This window comes from Hibiscus syriacus, unplaced genomic scaffold (genome assembly GCF_006381635.1).
Source record: "Hibiscus syriacus cultivar Baekdansim isolate YM2019G1 unplaced genomic scaffold, ASM638163v2 tig00112383_pilon, whole genome shotgun sequence".
Lineage (NCBI taxonomy): Eukaryota > Viridiplantae > Streptophyta > Magnoliopsida > Malvales > Malvaceae > Hibiscus > Hibiscus syriacus.
Window position 1 is genome coordinate 3791165 of NW_024063319.1, and position 17967 is coordinate 3809131.

A 17967-nucleotide genomic window follows, 5' to 3' on the forward strand; every position below is an offset into this window, starting at 1 on the left:
ATGAGGCGCATGACACTCCTAGTAATTCGAGTAGCACACCGGTCCATAAGGCTATATTGTTTGATAATGCTCTTGGGACCCGCCTGTTGGAGCTATGCCCGACCGTGATGATGTGCTTGGGACCACGCCTATTGGAGCTATGGCCGACCACGACAATGTTCTTGGAGCCACGCCTTTTGGAGCAATGGTCGACCGTGCCAATGTGCATGGGGCCATTTCAATGGGTAACAATGTGCATGGGGCTGTTTCGGTTCAGAATGCGCATCCTATGGTTACCACGACAAAAGATGGCATTCGGAAACCTCGTGTTCTGCATGTTGAATTTTTTGATGAAGAGCCTCGGTCCATTAAAGAAGCTATGAAGATTCCTCATTGGAAGAAAGCTGCACAGGAAGAATTTGATGCTTTGATTGCAAATAACACGTGGTCTCTGGTCCCTCTTCCTAAAGATCGTGCACTTGTCCACTACAAATGGATTTTTAAGGTGAAATGTAATGCCGATGGCTCATTGTCTTGGTATAAGGCTCGTCTTGTTGCAAAAGGGTTTCTTCAACGACCAGTGATTGATTACCATGAGGTGTTTAGTCCAGTTGTGAAACCTGTAACGGTACGAGTGATTCTTACTCTTGCATTGACAAGAGGTTGGTTGTTGCGTCAAGTGGATATTAATAATGCCTTTTTAAATGGGGCATTGATGGAAGAGGTTTACATGACTCAGCCTCCTGGTTGTGTGCAAGCTGGTGATGGTTTAGTTTGCCAGCTGCATAAAGCAATTTATGGCTTGAAGCAAGCTCCTCGGGCCTGGTTTGAGAGCCTTCGAGAATACCTGGTCTCAGAAAGGTTCGTTTTGTCTAAATCTGATTCAACCTTGTTTGTTCGAAAATCTGCTAGTAGTGTTGTTTACATGCTTGTATATGTAGATGATATCATCTTGACAGGGAGTGATGCGAGTGAGGTTCACTGTGTGATTGAAAAACTGAATTCTCATTTTTCGTTAAAGGATCTTGGTTCCCTTAATTTCTTTCTTGGTATAGAGGTGTGCCATGATGACAATGGTCTTGTTTTGACTCAACAAAAATACATTCGTGAGCTTTTGCATAAGCATGGTTTTGGTGATGTCAAGAGCCTACCTACTCCCATGGTCTCCAATTACAAGTTATCGATTGATGCTGGTGACCCCATTGAAGATGCAGCCCAATATAGAAGCATTGTAGGAGCTCTTCAGTACATAGTAGTCACTCGGCTAGATATTTCCTTTGTAGTGAACAAAGTTTGCCAGTTAATGCAGTCACCTCGCAATAGTCATTTTTAGGCTGTTAAGAGGATTTTATGTTATCTTCAAGGAACGACTGACTATGGTCTTCGTTTTACAGCATCCTCTAGCATGTCTCTGACTGGTTTTGCTAATGCAGACTGGAGGTCTGATCTTGATGATAGGCGTTCCACGACTGGTTACTGTATTTTCTTTGGTGGAAATCTCATTTCATGGAGCTCACATAAGCAGCAAGTAATTTCTCGTTCTACAACTGAAGCCGAGTATAAGAGTGTTGCTTCTGCAGCTGCTGAAATTGTTTGGATTGAGTTGTTGCTTCAGGAGTTGTGCGTGGTTCCACATGGTAAAGCTACCTTATGGTGTGATAATTCCAGCACTGTTGCGGTCTGTGCCAATCCTGTTCAGCATTATAATTTCAAGCATGTTGATCTTGACTTATTTTTTGTTCGAGAAATGGTTGCTGATGGTCGTTTACAAGTTAATGAGATTCCTGCTTATGAGCAGGTGGCAGATGTTTTGACAAAGCCACTCTCTTCCCCTTCGTTTCTCAAACACAGACATAAACTCTTGGTAACACAACTAAGAGGTCTTCCTGCAGGTTTACAAAGTTGGAATGGCAGGGGGAATATTGAAGTCAAGAAGTTCACTGCAGAAGCTGAAGCAAGTGCTGAAGAAGTTAATAAAGCAGGGTAAATGTTAGTGTTATGTATACAAGCTTATACATGTGTTGTGTGAGTTCTAGAAGTCAGTTCTAGAATAGTTTGTTAGCTCCTTGTTACGAGCAGTTAAGTTGTTAAGCTTCTTGTTAACATCAGTTACCTTTCTCTTCGCTTGTATAAATAACTACTCTCTAACTCAAGAAAGATTAGCTTCTTGTTAATAAAGATTACATAATATTTTCAGTTTCTTTCTTGCTTTATTAGATAGCTCAAGTGCTATCTTACCAGAGGAGAATAACCATATCTGGAGGCAAATAATGAGTATAGACCAAGAGATTACTGTCATAGAGTGACTCACGCTATCGATGAAGAGGAGAATAACCATATCTGGAGGCTAGTGTGGTCTAAGATTGTTCTACCGAATATAGAGATCTTCATATAGAGGGTTGTTCAAAACAGATTGCCTGTCCTTGTGGAACTCGAAAAAAGGGGTGTGGCAAACCTAGGATCATGTCTCTGTGTTTTGTGTCTAAAGGAAAAGGAAACAATCAACAATCTTCTATGCCATTGCGATGTAACATGGAGAATTTGGCAAAGGTGGCGGGTCGATGGAAGGTAAATTCCGTTTGTCCTTAAAATTTTAAGTTGTTCTTATATTCTTGGGATAATAGTCCAATTGAGAGAAAAACAAAACAAATGTGGCGTATTGCGTTCTTCGGAATCGCGTGGACTATTTTGAGGTGTAGGAATGAGAAAATATTATAATAATTTAAATAATATTATTCATTATAAAAAAATCAATATTATTATTTTAAAATATTATAATAATTTAAATTATACTATTTATGATAAAATATTATTAACTTATTTATACATGTCTATGATACTTCTTTTTCCTTCAAACTTTCTTGTTTAACGTGTCAAATATACATGATTTTTTTCTTTATGCTTGAAATTGGTTTTACATTGACTAATCTTTTTTACTTAACCAACCATCGAAAAATAAGGAAAATGTTTTTGGAAAACCGGTGAAAGAACTTGGTGATTGAGTTTTGGAGAGCTAACTTAAAATTTTAAAAAATTTAGAGGTTTAAAATTAAAATTTTCAAATTTTTTGAAAGGTTCAATTTAGATTTTTTTTTAAAAAAAATATTGGGGTATAACTAACATTTTTTTATATTTTGAGAGACTTAATGAGAATTGTTCAAAAATTATGGGAGGGATTTAATTAAAAATATTCAAAAAAAATAAAAATTAATATGAAAGTCTACAAATTTTGTGATGGCCAAATTAAATGTTTTAAAAAATTTAAAGATCTAAACTATAATTATTTTAAAAAAATTAGTTGGGATGGGGCATGACCCCCACTATTCTCCATTATCTTCTGCCACTTTGTTAAACATTTTACATGAAACAAACACACCTTAATTTTTTTTTTAAATTTATTTTCTCTGATCGATAAAGTTTTCTTCCTTTGTCATGGTCGGCTTGAATTTATAGTCACATTTTCTAGTCAAATGTATTGATTTTTAATGCTTGTTTCAGTTCAGATCATAATATCCGATTGTGATCTTATAATTATATGAAATGTAACTTTTGTTAATTTATTTTATGAGAAGAATCCACTTACACCATCATTTTTTACAATTTATATTCATATAATCCAACCATTTTATTTCAATATCTATGCATGTATATCATGCTGTTGAATTTCAAGTTAATTAACAATTTTAACTATTTAGGCGATAAAGGAAACAGCTAATTAAATAATAATGAAAAAGACAGTGTTCTCAATTGATATTAGATCGATTCTGAGGTGGATACAATTATGTTCGTTTGACTGAATGATGTGGTGATTTGGTCTTTTCAGGTGAAAGTTTTTATTCAACCTCATTATTTGCAAAATTTCGTTCAGTCAACATTCAATGCCCTTACATCACCTAAAGAGCTCAGCACTAGTTTCTATAAACATATATCAATATACCATATTGAAAATATCAAGTGGTAACGTAACTTATTGTTTTTTTTAATTAATTACCGGTATCCGATCTATTGACCCTTGTATCACCTAGAGAAGCTGTATCACTTGGTTCGTTGCAAGTCCTGTTTGTTAGATTTTCCCTGCACCTCAGTGCATAGGCCTGCCCCTGTTCCACATTTGACTCCATGCTTCATGTTTCATTTTCAAGTATGTACAAGATGACTGCACTATTCTCCTGATGCGAGATGTGTACCCTAACTTAGAACATAGAGTTCATTGGTATTTTTCCGAAAAATGAATACACACATGTTTATGATCCATTGCCTACTAGTTCAGTTTCTAGCATCACAGGCGTCATCCAATGTTCTGACAACATACAGTTATAATTTGTTGGATGATGATTGTAGAGCATTTTCCTGCTAATTTTAATTTTTCACCAGCATGTTTTGTACGGTAGTTTGGAAGGATTTCATTCCTTAGCTTGAAAGAGCGATATTGAATTATCTGAAAGGAAGATCATAGAGGTTTCTTCTTTTGCTTGATCACATTTATTAAGTGGACTAAAATTCTCTAATTTCTTCTTCTTTTTTTTTTTTTTTGAGAAATAAAATTCTCTAACTTCTGTTCATGGTTGTAGGTGCCACACTTGTTGTTTCTGGTGACGGCCGTTATTACTCAAAGGATGCTATTCAGGTGATGCAAATTTAAATCTAAATTAGCAGTTGTTTTAAATAATTTTCTTAAGCTGTCACATAATATTTCTATATTACATTGTAGCATTTTGTACCTGCATGATGTATGTATATTAATTGATATGGGTTTCTCGGTGAAGTAGAAGGTTAATGTTCAAACCAGATACTTGTATTTCTAGAGAACCATCTACTCAGCATAAAAACACATGTGATAGTTTTGTCTAGTTAATTCACATTATTCATCTTTGAAGCCCCTTAGAATTTTTGTTGAATATCCTGTGATAATTCTCTAGTTCTGTTTCTTTTTCTTCTGAAACATTGTATTCTTTTTGTTGAGTCAATATATATCATGAATAAGTTATCCAATTATATGCTTAACAGAATCTACAATGACCACACATATGCACGCATCCTTTGGCACTGAGAGCAAGAAATTTCTTGTAATTTCTTTAAAGGAGTGCTCTTTTTCCTTCTGTAATGGCAAATAATGTTTCTTTTTCTGGAGATTCCTTCTGAACTTTGGTCAGTGTTGAGAGATTTTGCCTTAAAGCTTATGTATGTATTTGTAATGCCTTTGTTTAAGTGGCCTTGGACTTGGCTATTTTACTTGTGTAAACCTAGTATGAGGTTCTAGTCAAAATTTTACTGATTTTTTTATATTAGGCAGTGATATAAAGTTGCTACATGTGCTATTGTAATGTGGTCAGTGCATGTATATAGTTGGTGGTTCTGGTTATCCAATATTAAGATGTAATTTTCGTATCCAAATCGTAAATAATATGTTCTACATGGATGCAATTGAGAGCTTCTAGTGTGTTTTCTTGTATTATGATGCTGATAATTTCGTAAAAAGACTATATTTTGGGTCTTTTTACTTAACTTATTGATTTCTAAAAGTCATTGTCATAACATTTTAGTTGCATATAGTTGCATTTAGGACATTTATTGCATATGGTGGAAAAGTTTTGACTTGACTAGTTTTTCTTTATAAAACTGATACTATTGATTAGAAGGGTAGTGTGTTGGCTGTGATTGTGCAAGAGATGGAAAATGACAGATGAGGGAATTATTTTCCATGAAAAATTTAATGCGAGGGCCAAAGGAACTGATGATGATGACGATGAGGGTTTTTTTCGGCAACAAGTTTTTCTTCCAAGTCTGGACGCAGTACAAGACAAAGTAGCTGGCGTCGTTCGACCAGTTGTCCAACAAACCTCACGTGAATTCCCTACCCTTGCCGATATTTTGGAACCACCACCAGCTACCTTAAAATCACATTTTGGGCTTGATTACAAGGGTAAATGAGGGAATTTCAAGGGAACAAAACCCTATAAATTCCCCATTGTAAATAAAAAATGATGCCCACATTTTTAGGGATCCCTACAATTTCCATATCTTGAGCTTTTGGAGGTAGCAACACAATTTTCTTTATCTTCTTCCTTCTTTCTTTTTATTGGTAACCTCCATAGCCGAGCTTCGTCGAGGTAGCGGTTAGGTCCTCGAGAGAGGCTAGCCGCTGGAGCAGTCATGGTGGTGATCTAGGCGTCACGACAACAACCCCGTTTTGGGAGTTTCCTTCTTCTTTGCTTTCCATTTTCTTATATTTGTTGGGCTTGTTTTTAAGGATTATCTTGTTTGAACTTAGCAACACCATGAACTAATCTATTTGGTGTTGGATTTATTATGATTGATATTTTATTTCATGTTAATGGATGGTTTTTAGTATGTTTATGTTTAATGTTGTTTTGTTCACTGTTTTAACTTTAAACTGTGGCAATGTAAGAGCTTTTGAGAGATTGTCATTTGCCATAGCCTAACATGCTTAGTCATTGTAAGAGCTTTTGAGAGATAGCCATTTTCTAAGTGTTAATACCTATTATCGAGAGAGTTAGGTTAGATCTACATAAACAAAGTAATTAATCTGGGATGGTGAAGTTCTAATATGCCTTACAGATATGGAGAGGGTTTCAATCGACTAAAAGGGATAACACTCAACCGATGGGCTAGGTTCATAATTTTTGCTGAGAGGTATTGTTGTGACAAAAGTTTATCAGGTTCCTTACTGGAGATAGCCTAGGAACACTTTAGTAAATCCTGTCGGGCAGCATAGGCATAGGGTACTCGATCATCCAAGCATAGAATAATTTCTCGCAATAGCAAGTCCAACCATTTACTACATAGAAGCTTGTTTGTGTGAGGTTATCAGTCTATTTCCAGAGCTCAGATAAATTCTTGTTGTAGCATATTTTTATTTTACTTGCTTCAGTGTTTACAGAATTTCTTGCCACGGTATAATTTTCCATTTGTTCATATAATTTCTTGTTATGATATAAATTTCCTCATTGTGCATACCCTTTTTATATATTTTTACCTAGTGACATCCCTTTGCTATAACATATTTTTAAAAACCTTCTAATCCCTATGGAGACGATACTCACTCTCTACTATATTACTTGTTTATCTGTGTATACTTGCAAATAATTGTGTGCCACAACACTATCTATTTAAATGTGATCAAGTTTTTAGCGCTGTTGTCGGAGATTGACAATTGGTGTTTTTAAAAGTTTTGTTATATCATTATTTTATATATTTATTTTTTTTGTATGGATTTATTTACTGTTTTTGTTTACCCTTTTCAGGTGTTGTGTTTTTGCTTGACCTGTAGAAGACCCAAGGAACCATTATCTCATTTTGAACCTAAAATCGAGCAACTCTTCTATTAAGAAAGAGGTGTTCGAAGAGCTCAAAGAATTATATATGATGTTCAAAATGAAGTATAGGGACCTGAAGAATTAAATGACATGGCAAATAAAAATGCAAGGAATGTCGTAAGACCACAAACTATAAGAGATCACTTAGCTCCCACCTTGGACGACCTAAAACCTGCTATTATAGCTCCCTAGATTCAAACAGCTCACTTCGAACTCAAATCGGTGATGTTTTACATGTTGAACTCTATTGGGCAATTTGGTGGTGCGCCTCATGAGGATGCAAGGTAGCATATTAGAGTATTTTTGGAGGTGTGTAGCTTCTTTCGGCGACAAGGTGTTCATGAAGATGTGTTAAAATTGAAGTTATTTCCATATTATTTGAAAGTTCACGCCAGGGCATGACTTAATGGAGTACCTTCTAGCTCGATAAAATCCTGGGCAGACATATGCAAGAAATTTTTTGTTGTGGCATAATATACTCAATTTGAACAATTATCTTAGGAATGACATTGCTTCCTTTCATCAAGTTGATGACGTATCTATGTTTGAGTGTTGGGATAGATACAAGGGACTCCTACGTAAGTGCACCAACCATGGATTCCACGATTGGACATAAGTTGTTATGTTCTACTATGGTGTGAATGCTCCAACAAGAATGATTCTAGATGCTATGACAAATGGTAATCTGCTGAACAAGTCACCTAAAGAAACATTTGATATCCTTGATAGATTAACAATCAATGATTATCAATTTTCATCCACAAGACTAGAGACTTGGAGGAGAACCCAAGGGACTTTTGAGTTGAATGCCAAGGATTTCGTGTTAGCACAATTATCTACCATAAAAAATATGTTGAAAAATCAGCAGTGCCCTAGTGAAGTGCATGAAGTGAAGGTGGCTAGTTCTGCATTTTTGTGTAACGTGGCAATCATGAGAGTGAATGTCCTAACAACCACGATTCAACCAACTATATGGGGAACTTTAATCAAGGTAACAATAAACCCTATTTGAAAACTTACAATCTAGGATGACCTTAGCATCCAAATTTTTATTCAAGGAATCAAGGAGCCAATAATGCCAAAAACTCGAATTGGCAACATATCATGACTGAACCCTCAAGTTTTTAAAAACTTACCGTGGCAAAATTTTCCTAACGGGGTAGCTTCTTCAGCGGACACCAACTCTTTGGAAGCTACTCTCCAAGACTTTATGGAAACTACCAAGGCTCTATTGCAAGACCACACCACATCTATTGAAAGCCAATGAGCATTATTATAGAGCTAAGGGGCGTGCTTGCAAAGTCATAGTTCATCTTTGTGAGCCTTGGAAATCCAAGTGGAAAAAATTATTGTGGCAGTACTTGTACAACCACAGGGTTGTGTACCTTGTGATACTAAAGTCACTAAGGATCAGAGCATGTAGAATTGTAGTGTATTCACCTTATTGAGTAGTACCTAAATCTACAAAGAATCTAAGTTTGGGGGGAGATGCTAGAAAAACCTAGCCATGAGATTGTTCACGAAGATCCGGAGATTTAAGAAGACTCACATTCTATGGAGAGCAAGGATGAGGGTTAAAAGAGTACAACCAATAAAGATAAGAAAAATGTTGCCACGACAAAAGATAAACCCCTACCATCAAGAGTGAATGAGAAGAGGGTAACTTTCAATGTCTTCAACACTCTCAAATATGTTGAAGATTCTAGTGAGTGTCAATCGGGTTAAGATGTAGAATCTATGATGGAAGAGAAAGCTGTCAAATTTTTCCGTAGTAAATTTGTACGCACTGATGATCACTTGAAGCTCGATGAAGAAGACGAAGTGGAACTCGAGGATATTCCAAAGGAGATGAGTCAATCTAGCTTGCTCATAGCTAAACTAGGTTTAAAATTTGAACCTTTGGATTTCATTAAATTTACTCATCCTAAATCGCAAGTAGTTGCCCATCTATCTAGGCTAGAAGTTATGAAATAATTAAGGAATGAAATGGAGATTAGGGAAAAATTCCCTGATGAGAAATTATTATTTGTCGCAACATTTTCGTGGTATGCTAACAATGCCAATTTTCTCGTTAGTGGCATTTTGCTTCCTTGCCTGAATAGCCAGGGAAAGAACATAGTCACACATGATGTGGGCTACTGTAATTGGGATGACCCTTACCTGTTCAAATAATTTGTTGCCCAAATGATTAAAAGTTACCACAACAAAGAGGAGCCAAAAGAGATCTCGTTCCACTACTGCAAGGGTCCTACAATTCAGATGTGCAAGACACAAAATACCAGGGAAAAATATTTTGAAGGTGGAACTATTATATGTGTGGGGCATTTTGGTCTATACTAGTGCTTCGATCGAACGCAACAAAACTGTCATATCAATTCAAGATGTTTTGGGGTTTGTATCCCTTAAACCCTCTTTAATTTTTTTTATAATGGCAAAACAATTATTATTTTGCGTGTGTGTGTTTTTTTCCTTTGCTTTATTTATTTATTTACTTTTAATATTAGTTTTTTTAGAAGAACATACTCCCAAGCATGTGGAAAAGGGTAAAGCCCCTATGGAAGCTGCACCAACTTAAAAAGAAGACTCAATTATTGTTGGCACAAACGATTACATTGTTGATGATGTCCAACCATCTGCACAAATGCCACGACAAAAATTGCAACATCTCTGACCAAGAATCGCCTGAAGAGGACAACCAATTACATTTGAACTTCTCCACACAATAAATCTTAGCAAAATAACTCCACCACCATCAAAGTAGATGTTAGTCAAGGTATCATGCACTGTGCTTCATCTTTAGTTTAGTTTCCATGCATTGAAGACAACGCATCCCTCAAGTTTGGGGAGGTATTGTTCATGCTTAGTCATTTGCATTGATAATGTTTAGTATTTTTTTGTTATGGCATTAGTTAGGATTAGACTAGTTATTCGGAATAAGTTAATGATACTCGATGATGATAATTGTTTTTTCCATGGCTGGAAATTAATGCACATGATTGTTGAGGAGGATAGAACCAACCCTATGACTTGATTATTTGTGACTCTTTGTACACGATTGTATGTTTTCTATGCTTAAAGACCTTAGAAATTTTTTATGAAAGAACTTTTGCATGCCTTGACATAAAATTTTGGTAATGAACTAAACTGCTATATCAGTGTTTGAAAGGCTAAGTTAAACTCCTCAATATTTTGAATTGTGTTAAATTACAAATAAATGTCTCGACATAACTGTAGAGGGACACTTCTCTGTGTGATGACATTTCCTAGAAACCCCTTGAATAAATGGCATCCTTAGCACATGAGTGAATGAAAGCAGTGCTAAAAAAATGAAAAATTGAAAAATTAAAAAGTTTAAGTGTTGAATAAATATGAGTAATTTTGTGCTTAATGAATAATTTTATGCATTGGAAAAACAAAAAAAAAACTTACTTAGGGATTTTCTAATTTCGTTAAGCATAAACTAGATACAATCACACGCACACACACAAACACTTGCAAAGGATCTTGGCCTAGGGAAAAATACTTGACTTATCAATTAGTCTAGCGTGTTGAAGCCAAACTTTTTGTTGATGGCTGAAATTTTAGGCCACTTGACGTCCTAATTTAGAGTTTGCCATAGCATTTTATTTTTCTGTTGATCATTATCAATTACTTGAGGATAAACAATAACTTAAGTTTGGGGGTGTGATAACTCCATAAAAAGACTATAGTTTGGGTCTTTTTACTTAAGTTATTGATTATTTAAAGTCACTGTCATAATATTTTAGTTGCATATAGTTGCATTTAGGACATTTATTACAGGTGGTGGAAAAGTTTTGCCTCGACTAGTTTTTCTTTATAAAACTGATACTGCTGATGAGAAGGGTTGTGTGTTGGCTATGATAATGTAGGAGATGGAAAATGACCGATGAGTGAGTTATTTTCTATTACAATTTTAGAGCGAGGGCCAAAGGAACTGATGATGATGACTGTGAGGAATTTTTTCCGTGGCAAGTTTTTCTTGCAAATCTGGATGCGGCAGTACAAGACAAAGTAGCTGACGTCGCACGACCAGCTGTCTAAGGAGCCTCACATGAATTTCCTGCCCCTGCTAATATCTTGGGACCACCGCCAGCTGCCTTAAAATCACATTTTGGGCTTGATTAAAAGGGTAAATGAGGGAATTTCAAGGGAACAAAAACCTTGAAATTTCCCACTATAAATAGAAAATGATGCCCACATTTTTAGGGATCCCTATAATTTCCATATTTTGAGCTTTTGGTGGAAGCAACACAATTTTCTTTATTTTTTTTCTTCTTTTTTGGTGGTAACCTCCATAGCCGAGCTTCATCGGGGTAGTAGCTAGGCCCTCGAGAGAGACTAGCCCTTGGAGCATTCATGGTGGTGGTCTAGGCATCACCGCAGCAGTTCCGTTTTAGGAGTTTCCTTATACTTTGCTTTCCATTTTCTTATCTTTGTTGGCCTTGTTTTTAAGGATTATCTTGTTTGAACTTAGCCACACCATGAACTAATCGATTTGGTGTTAGATTTATGATTAATATTTTTCATGTTAATAGATGATTTTTAGTATGTTTATGTTTAATGTTGTTTTGTTCACTGTTTTAAATTTATGTCGTGGCAATGTAAGAGCTCTTGAGAGATTGCCATTTTCCATAGCCTAACATGCTTAGTCATTATAAGTGCTTTCGAGTGATAGTCATTTTCTAAGTGTAGATACCTAATATCGAGAGAGTTAGGTTAGATCTACTTGAACAAAGGAACTAATCTGGGATGGTGAAGTTCTAATCTGCCTTAGAAATAAGGAGAGAGTTTCAATCGATTAAAAGGGATAGCACTCAACCAATAGGCTAGGTTCATAGTTTATGCCGAGAGGTATTGTTGTGACAAAAGTTTATCACGTTCCTTACTAGAGATAGCCTAAGAACACTTTAGTAAATCCTGTTGGGCAACATAGGCATAGGGTACTCGGTCATCCAGGCATAAAATAATTTCTCGCCATAGCAAGTCCAACCATTTACTCCATAGAAGCTTGTTTGTGTGAGGTTATCAGTCTATTTCCAGAGCTCAAATAAATTCTTGTCATAGCATATTTTTATTTTACTTGCTTCAGTGTTTACAGAATTTCTTGCCACGGTATAATTTTCCATTTGTTCATACAATATCTTGTCACGATATAAATTTCCTCATTGTGCATACCCTTTTTATATTTTTACCTAGTGACATCCCTTTGCTATAACATATTTTTTTAAAACTCTCCAATCCCTGTGGAGACGATACTCACTCACTACTATATTATTTGGTTGATTATGTTTATTTGCACATAATTGCGTGAGACAACACTATCTTTTTACACGCGATCAGATGCCTTTCGTTTTTGAAAATGGTATTATTGTTTTTGGTAATCAATCCTTAACCATCATATCAAATTGTTCAGCATGGTAATGCCTTTTGTAAATTGACGTATAATAATCAAGACTTCAGCTGCAGGGATTCAAATAGAAGAATGCAACTGTAATAGCGGTCGCCATTTCGCGGTAACGCCGCCGTCCGAAACTGATATTCGAAAAAATCATGGTGGGTAATGGAATCACGTCAATAACGGCCATTTGCGCCCGTAATTTAACGGGTAACGGTGTATAGCGCCGACAACGGGATGTTATTACCGTTATTTACCGCTACTGTGAAATAAAAAGGCAAAACTAAAACCTTACGTGCGCCATCGAGCTTCTCCGCCGGTGAAGAAGTTGAGCAGTAACGACGGGCTTCCTCTTTGTAGAAGATGAAACTTGAAACTTTTTTTTCTTTGTTTCAGAAAATGAAAGATCGGGGGGGGGGGGGAGTTGAGAGTGATAGCATAATTTTTTTTTCAGACAATGAAAGGTTGGGGAAAGGAAGGGGGAGTTGGCACATTTGTTTTATTTTTTTATTTGTTAAATATAATTTTAAAGGATATATTAATTTGACACCCCTCCTACCTTTTAGAATTTATAATTTAATCCCTAGTTTAAAATGTAAACTTTGATTTTTATTTAATTTAGTCCTAATTTCAGTAATATAAATTTTTGCAATTTAAATTTTATATTTTTATTTTCATTATATTTAATTTAGTCATTTTAAGGTAAGTTGTGCGACATTTAAAAAAATTCACGACCGCAAACGCTATTTAAATCCCTAGTCAGCTGCAAATGGAGTAAGGCGTGTTTGGGTTGATCAGAATGAATTGCTTTCAACTCCTTCTGTATCAGCTGTGATACGCGAAAGGGTTGGTGCAGATGCAAGTAATATTGTTCCAATGTCAGTAAATCTAGCTGTTATCATGTTTTCTTTACACTTTTTAGTATTGTTTTATTGTGAGAAGCCAGTGTATATGATTAAATTTTGACAATTTTAAGGTTCAACCATAAAATTCTGTTCCATGGATCCAAAGCAACTGGATCCTTTATTTTGACAGCTAGTCACAATCCAGGTAGCCCTCATGAGGTATGTCTCCAGGATTTTGTCTATTTTCTAAAATTGTTCTGTATGCAATATGTTAATGATGTATGATTGCTTTTGCTTTTGTTTCTTTATTGCAGGATTTTGGAATTAAATACAATATGGAAAATGGTGGACCTGCTCCAGAGGCCATCACTGATAAGATTTTTGAGAACACAAAAACAATAAGTGAATACTTGACGGCCGATGATCTACCAAATGTTTGTCTTGCATCCTTAAAACAATAATATCTCCATTTCTATTACATATATGTTAATGTTGTCAATCTATTGCAAAATCCAGGTAGACATCAGTGCAACTCGTATTACAAGCTTTGAGGGGCCTGAAGGACAATTTGATGTTGAGGTTTTTGATTCAACAAGTGACTATGTGAAATTGATGAGATAAGTTATTTCTCCACATGAATACGCTTTTGCCTATTATTTATCTTCCTATCTTTGGCATCTCGATTTATTAATTCTGATCAGGGTTCTATACTTGAAGCATATGCATGTAATCTAATTACCAAATCCTTTTGCCTATTCTGCCCAGGTCAACTTTTGATTTCGACCTCATCCGCAGGCTGCTTTCATCTCCCAAGTTTACATTCTGGTATGCGGATTTTGCCTTTATGCAGAGGTCTTTGTTTTCCTATACGGAATCAGATTTTGCTTGAGACGTGTAACTCTTTTCCCTCATATTGAAGCTATGATGCACTGCATGGAATTGCTGGAGCTTATGCAAATCGCATCTTTGTGGAGGAGCTTGGAGCACAAGAAAGTTCACTTTTGAACTGCGTTCCCAAGGTCTTTCAAGTTTTTTGAAGAATTTTAAAGACTGATATTTGAATGGATTACACCTTTTTTTATTATTATTATTCATCGATGTAATGCACATCAGGAGGACTTTGGAGGGGGGCATCCTGACCCCAATCTGACGTATGCAAAGGAGTTGGTTGCAAGGATGGGATTGAGCAAATCGAACTCTGAAGTTAAACCATCAGAGTTTGGTGCTGCTGCTGATGGTGATGCTGATCGTAACAGATCCTGGGAAAAAGGTAGTGCTGCGGTGTAGAAATCTAGTTAACATTCCTAACATTGATTACATCTACTTGGTTTTTCTCTTATAACTTGATTTCTTAGGTTCTTTGTCACAACATCAGATTCAGTTGCTATCATTGCTGCCAATGCCGTTGATGCAATTCCTTACTTTTCTTCTGGTTTGAAGGGAGTTGCCAGGTTTTATACTGCTCTGTTCATCTTCTTTTATGTGCATAAGATGTTTTTACCTTCTACCTATTTGTAATTTAGCTGGTGCACTGTCCAGCTAATCCTTTCAACTATCGATTACACCGGACTCACAAGTATACATACAATAAATGTAGAACTCATCATCTCTAAAGCTTATTAAAAAGGTCATTCTATATTTGAAATCTTTTACAAGGTGAATAGTGTTTGTATCCTATCTCTTTGACATGCTCAAGTGGATCTTTATGCTTATGTGGACAAAAATAACATAGTTTTGTTAACAAAACATATATATATATATATATATATATATATTTGAGGAATAACAAAACATAACATATAGATTTAAAATGTGAGAAAAAGGGTGGTTTGCGTTCAAGTATGCCTCCATGTTATTTGTCTTCATGCCCGCATGATGTGCTTCATCTAGCACTAGAACCCACTTTAGCTCAAATGCTATTCTAATCTAATTAAGAATAAAACATCACCAATGCAAAAACATCTATTCCACATTCAAACTCCAATATGTTTTTTTTCCGGTTCATCGCTTTGATTTTTAATTTTCGCTGATCTCCATTGAAATTGAAATTTAAGAATTATGTTCTGTACTTGCGGCTTGTAGGAGCATACCCACTTCAGCTGCCCTTGATGTTGTGGCCAAGCACTTGAATCTGAAATTTTTTGAGGTACTCCATGGAAAAGGTTTACTGTATCTTTTATCGTTAAAAGACAGCTACTTATCTATTATATGCTAGGCACCCCACTGGCTGGAAATATTTTGGCAATTTAATGGATGCTGGAATGTGTTCCATTTGTGGAGAAGAAAGTTTTGGAACTGGTAACTGTTTGTTATTCCAATCTGTATATCGATTTCATTTGGAACTCTAAAAACTTACAAATCCTTGTATTTGTGACAGGTTCTGACCATATACCCGAGAAGGATGGAATTTGGGCCGTTTTGGCTTGGCTTTCAATACTTGCATATAAAAATAAGGATAATCTCAATGGAAATAAACTCGGTAACTGTTGAGGATATAGTCCGCCAGCATTGGGCTACCTATGGTCGACATTATTATACTCGATATGACCATGAGGTATATAACATTTCTCTTTTTGTTTCTAGTTTTGTCCATATAGGTATCTAACTAATTCAGTTTCTTTCATGAAGAATGTGGATGCTGGTAAAATATGCAGGAGTTCACGGGCCGATTGGCACCTACTGTTATCACATAGATCCGACTACAAGTTACAGGTTGCCTGATTCGGCAAACATATAATAACACTTCTCAAGAGCCAAGGCCTGTTATTCAGCAGGGGTACCATGAGTACATGGAGAGTATAATAAATGACGGACACTGCTCACTCATCAAATTTTTTTAAAGGGTTCATGAAATGTAATTTGAATCTTCTCTGCTTTACTTTGGGGTTTAATTTGAATCTTTTTCTCACAACCTCACTGTCCCAATGGTTAAATAACATACTTCTAGTCCAATTATGAACATATATATAAAAATTATTTTAAAAAATCCAACAACCAGTTGTATATAATCCAGGCTGTGGATAGATATAATCTAATACGACATGAAGAATCCTAATGGATAAGGCATGAAGTTTCTGATTGATGTTAGTTGTCATGAAATAATGAAGAATTATTCAAAAATTATAAAAATATTAGACGTTGAAGCGGAAAAAGGTTAAAGAAGGCAAGTATTTGTGGAATGGGCAGCAGTGTTATCCAAACGAGAATGAACCCAGTTATCCGACCTTGTTCAACTGTTGATGATGAGACGAGCCATCCGCCTTTATGGCAACCTCTCAACAAGAATTATGCACTATTCACCCCCAAAAAAAAGTGCAAAAAGGCAAAAAGGAAAAAAGAAAGGTGGGGGGAATTATTGAGTAGTGAGGAATGACGGTCCGAGTTGACTTAAATTAAGAATATTCATGAAAGCTATAAGGTTAAGTTTGGCAAATTTTGGAGGCCAATTCTCATATGGACCCTATACATTCACGACTTAATTTGCACTTTGGAGGCATGGTATGACTGAAATAAACTCTGGATTAGTAATCTTCACTTTTATTTATTGTTCTCAATTATCTGTTATTTCAATTTCTTAAGTTAATTATTTCTTTCTTTCAACCTAGTTTTCTTTTAATATTTTACCGTCCTATTTTTTTTTAATCAGCGGCGACACTAATTTTATTGTTGGTTCCCTACCGCTAGTGACTATTAGTTCTCTTGTTATTTTATATTATGTCTTTTATCTTTTTTGCTTGAGTCTTTTTAATTTTGAAATCTGTCCTTGTGACATGATTTTTCTCTGCTCTTGTGGCACGATCCTTATGGTTGTTGGTACGTTTTTCGCATACCTTTGTGGTCGTTTTGGTTATCACACAAAAATCATCACGACATTTATTTTCTGATTGGTTAGCCGGTGGTCACGTATAATCATATACACTCTTTTGGTAAAAGAATATTAGCCGATGTAATTAGATTCTGTAGCGAAATAGCATGTCATATTATTTGGTTTGCTCTTCACTCCTCTATCATTTTGTCAATCGTCTCATTCGACATAGACAATTAGTTTTATGAAGGTTATTGGGTTTTGACGTTGGTCGTCATTCTCATTGAAATGTTTTAATTCTCTTCATATCTTTAGTTTTAATTTTTACTTTTGTATGAGTATTTTGGTGACTATTATCTCCAAATTTCTCTCTATATTTTGATTCCTTCCGTTATTAATAAAATCCAGTTTCCATTGTTAAAAAAAATTAAGTTATTTCATTTAATAAAGATATAAAAATTTACAATTATCTAGATATTTTTTGTAATGGTTTGTAATAAAGAAAATTCTACAATGCTCGACGAGCACCGCTGATCACCATTAATTTAATTAATAAAAATTTAAAAATTCTAAAGACTCAAAGTA

At 35.4% G+C, this 17967-nt stretch overlaps 1 protein-coding gene and 1 pseudogene across 1 annotated transcript; both read left to right on the forward strand.

Annotated features, from left to right (window-relative positions):
- Positions 1-7971: 7971 nt before the first annotated feature.
- LOC120178983 lies at positions 7972-15792 on the forward strand (annotated as a pseudogene).
- LOC120178866 lies at positions 15788-16298 on the forward strand. Its single transcript, XM_039184646.1, has 3 exons — positions 15788-15875; positions 15955-16131; positions 16206-16298. Exons 1-3 carry the CDS (start codon positions 15831-15833, stop codon positions 16296-16298), a joined length of 315 nt encoding a protein of 104 aa, XP_039040577.1. The 5' UTR covers positions 15788-15830.
- Positions 16299-17967: the final 1669 nt, after the last annotated feature.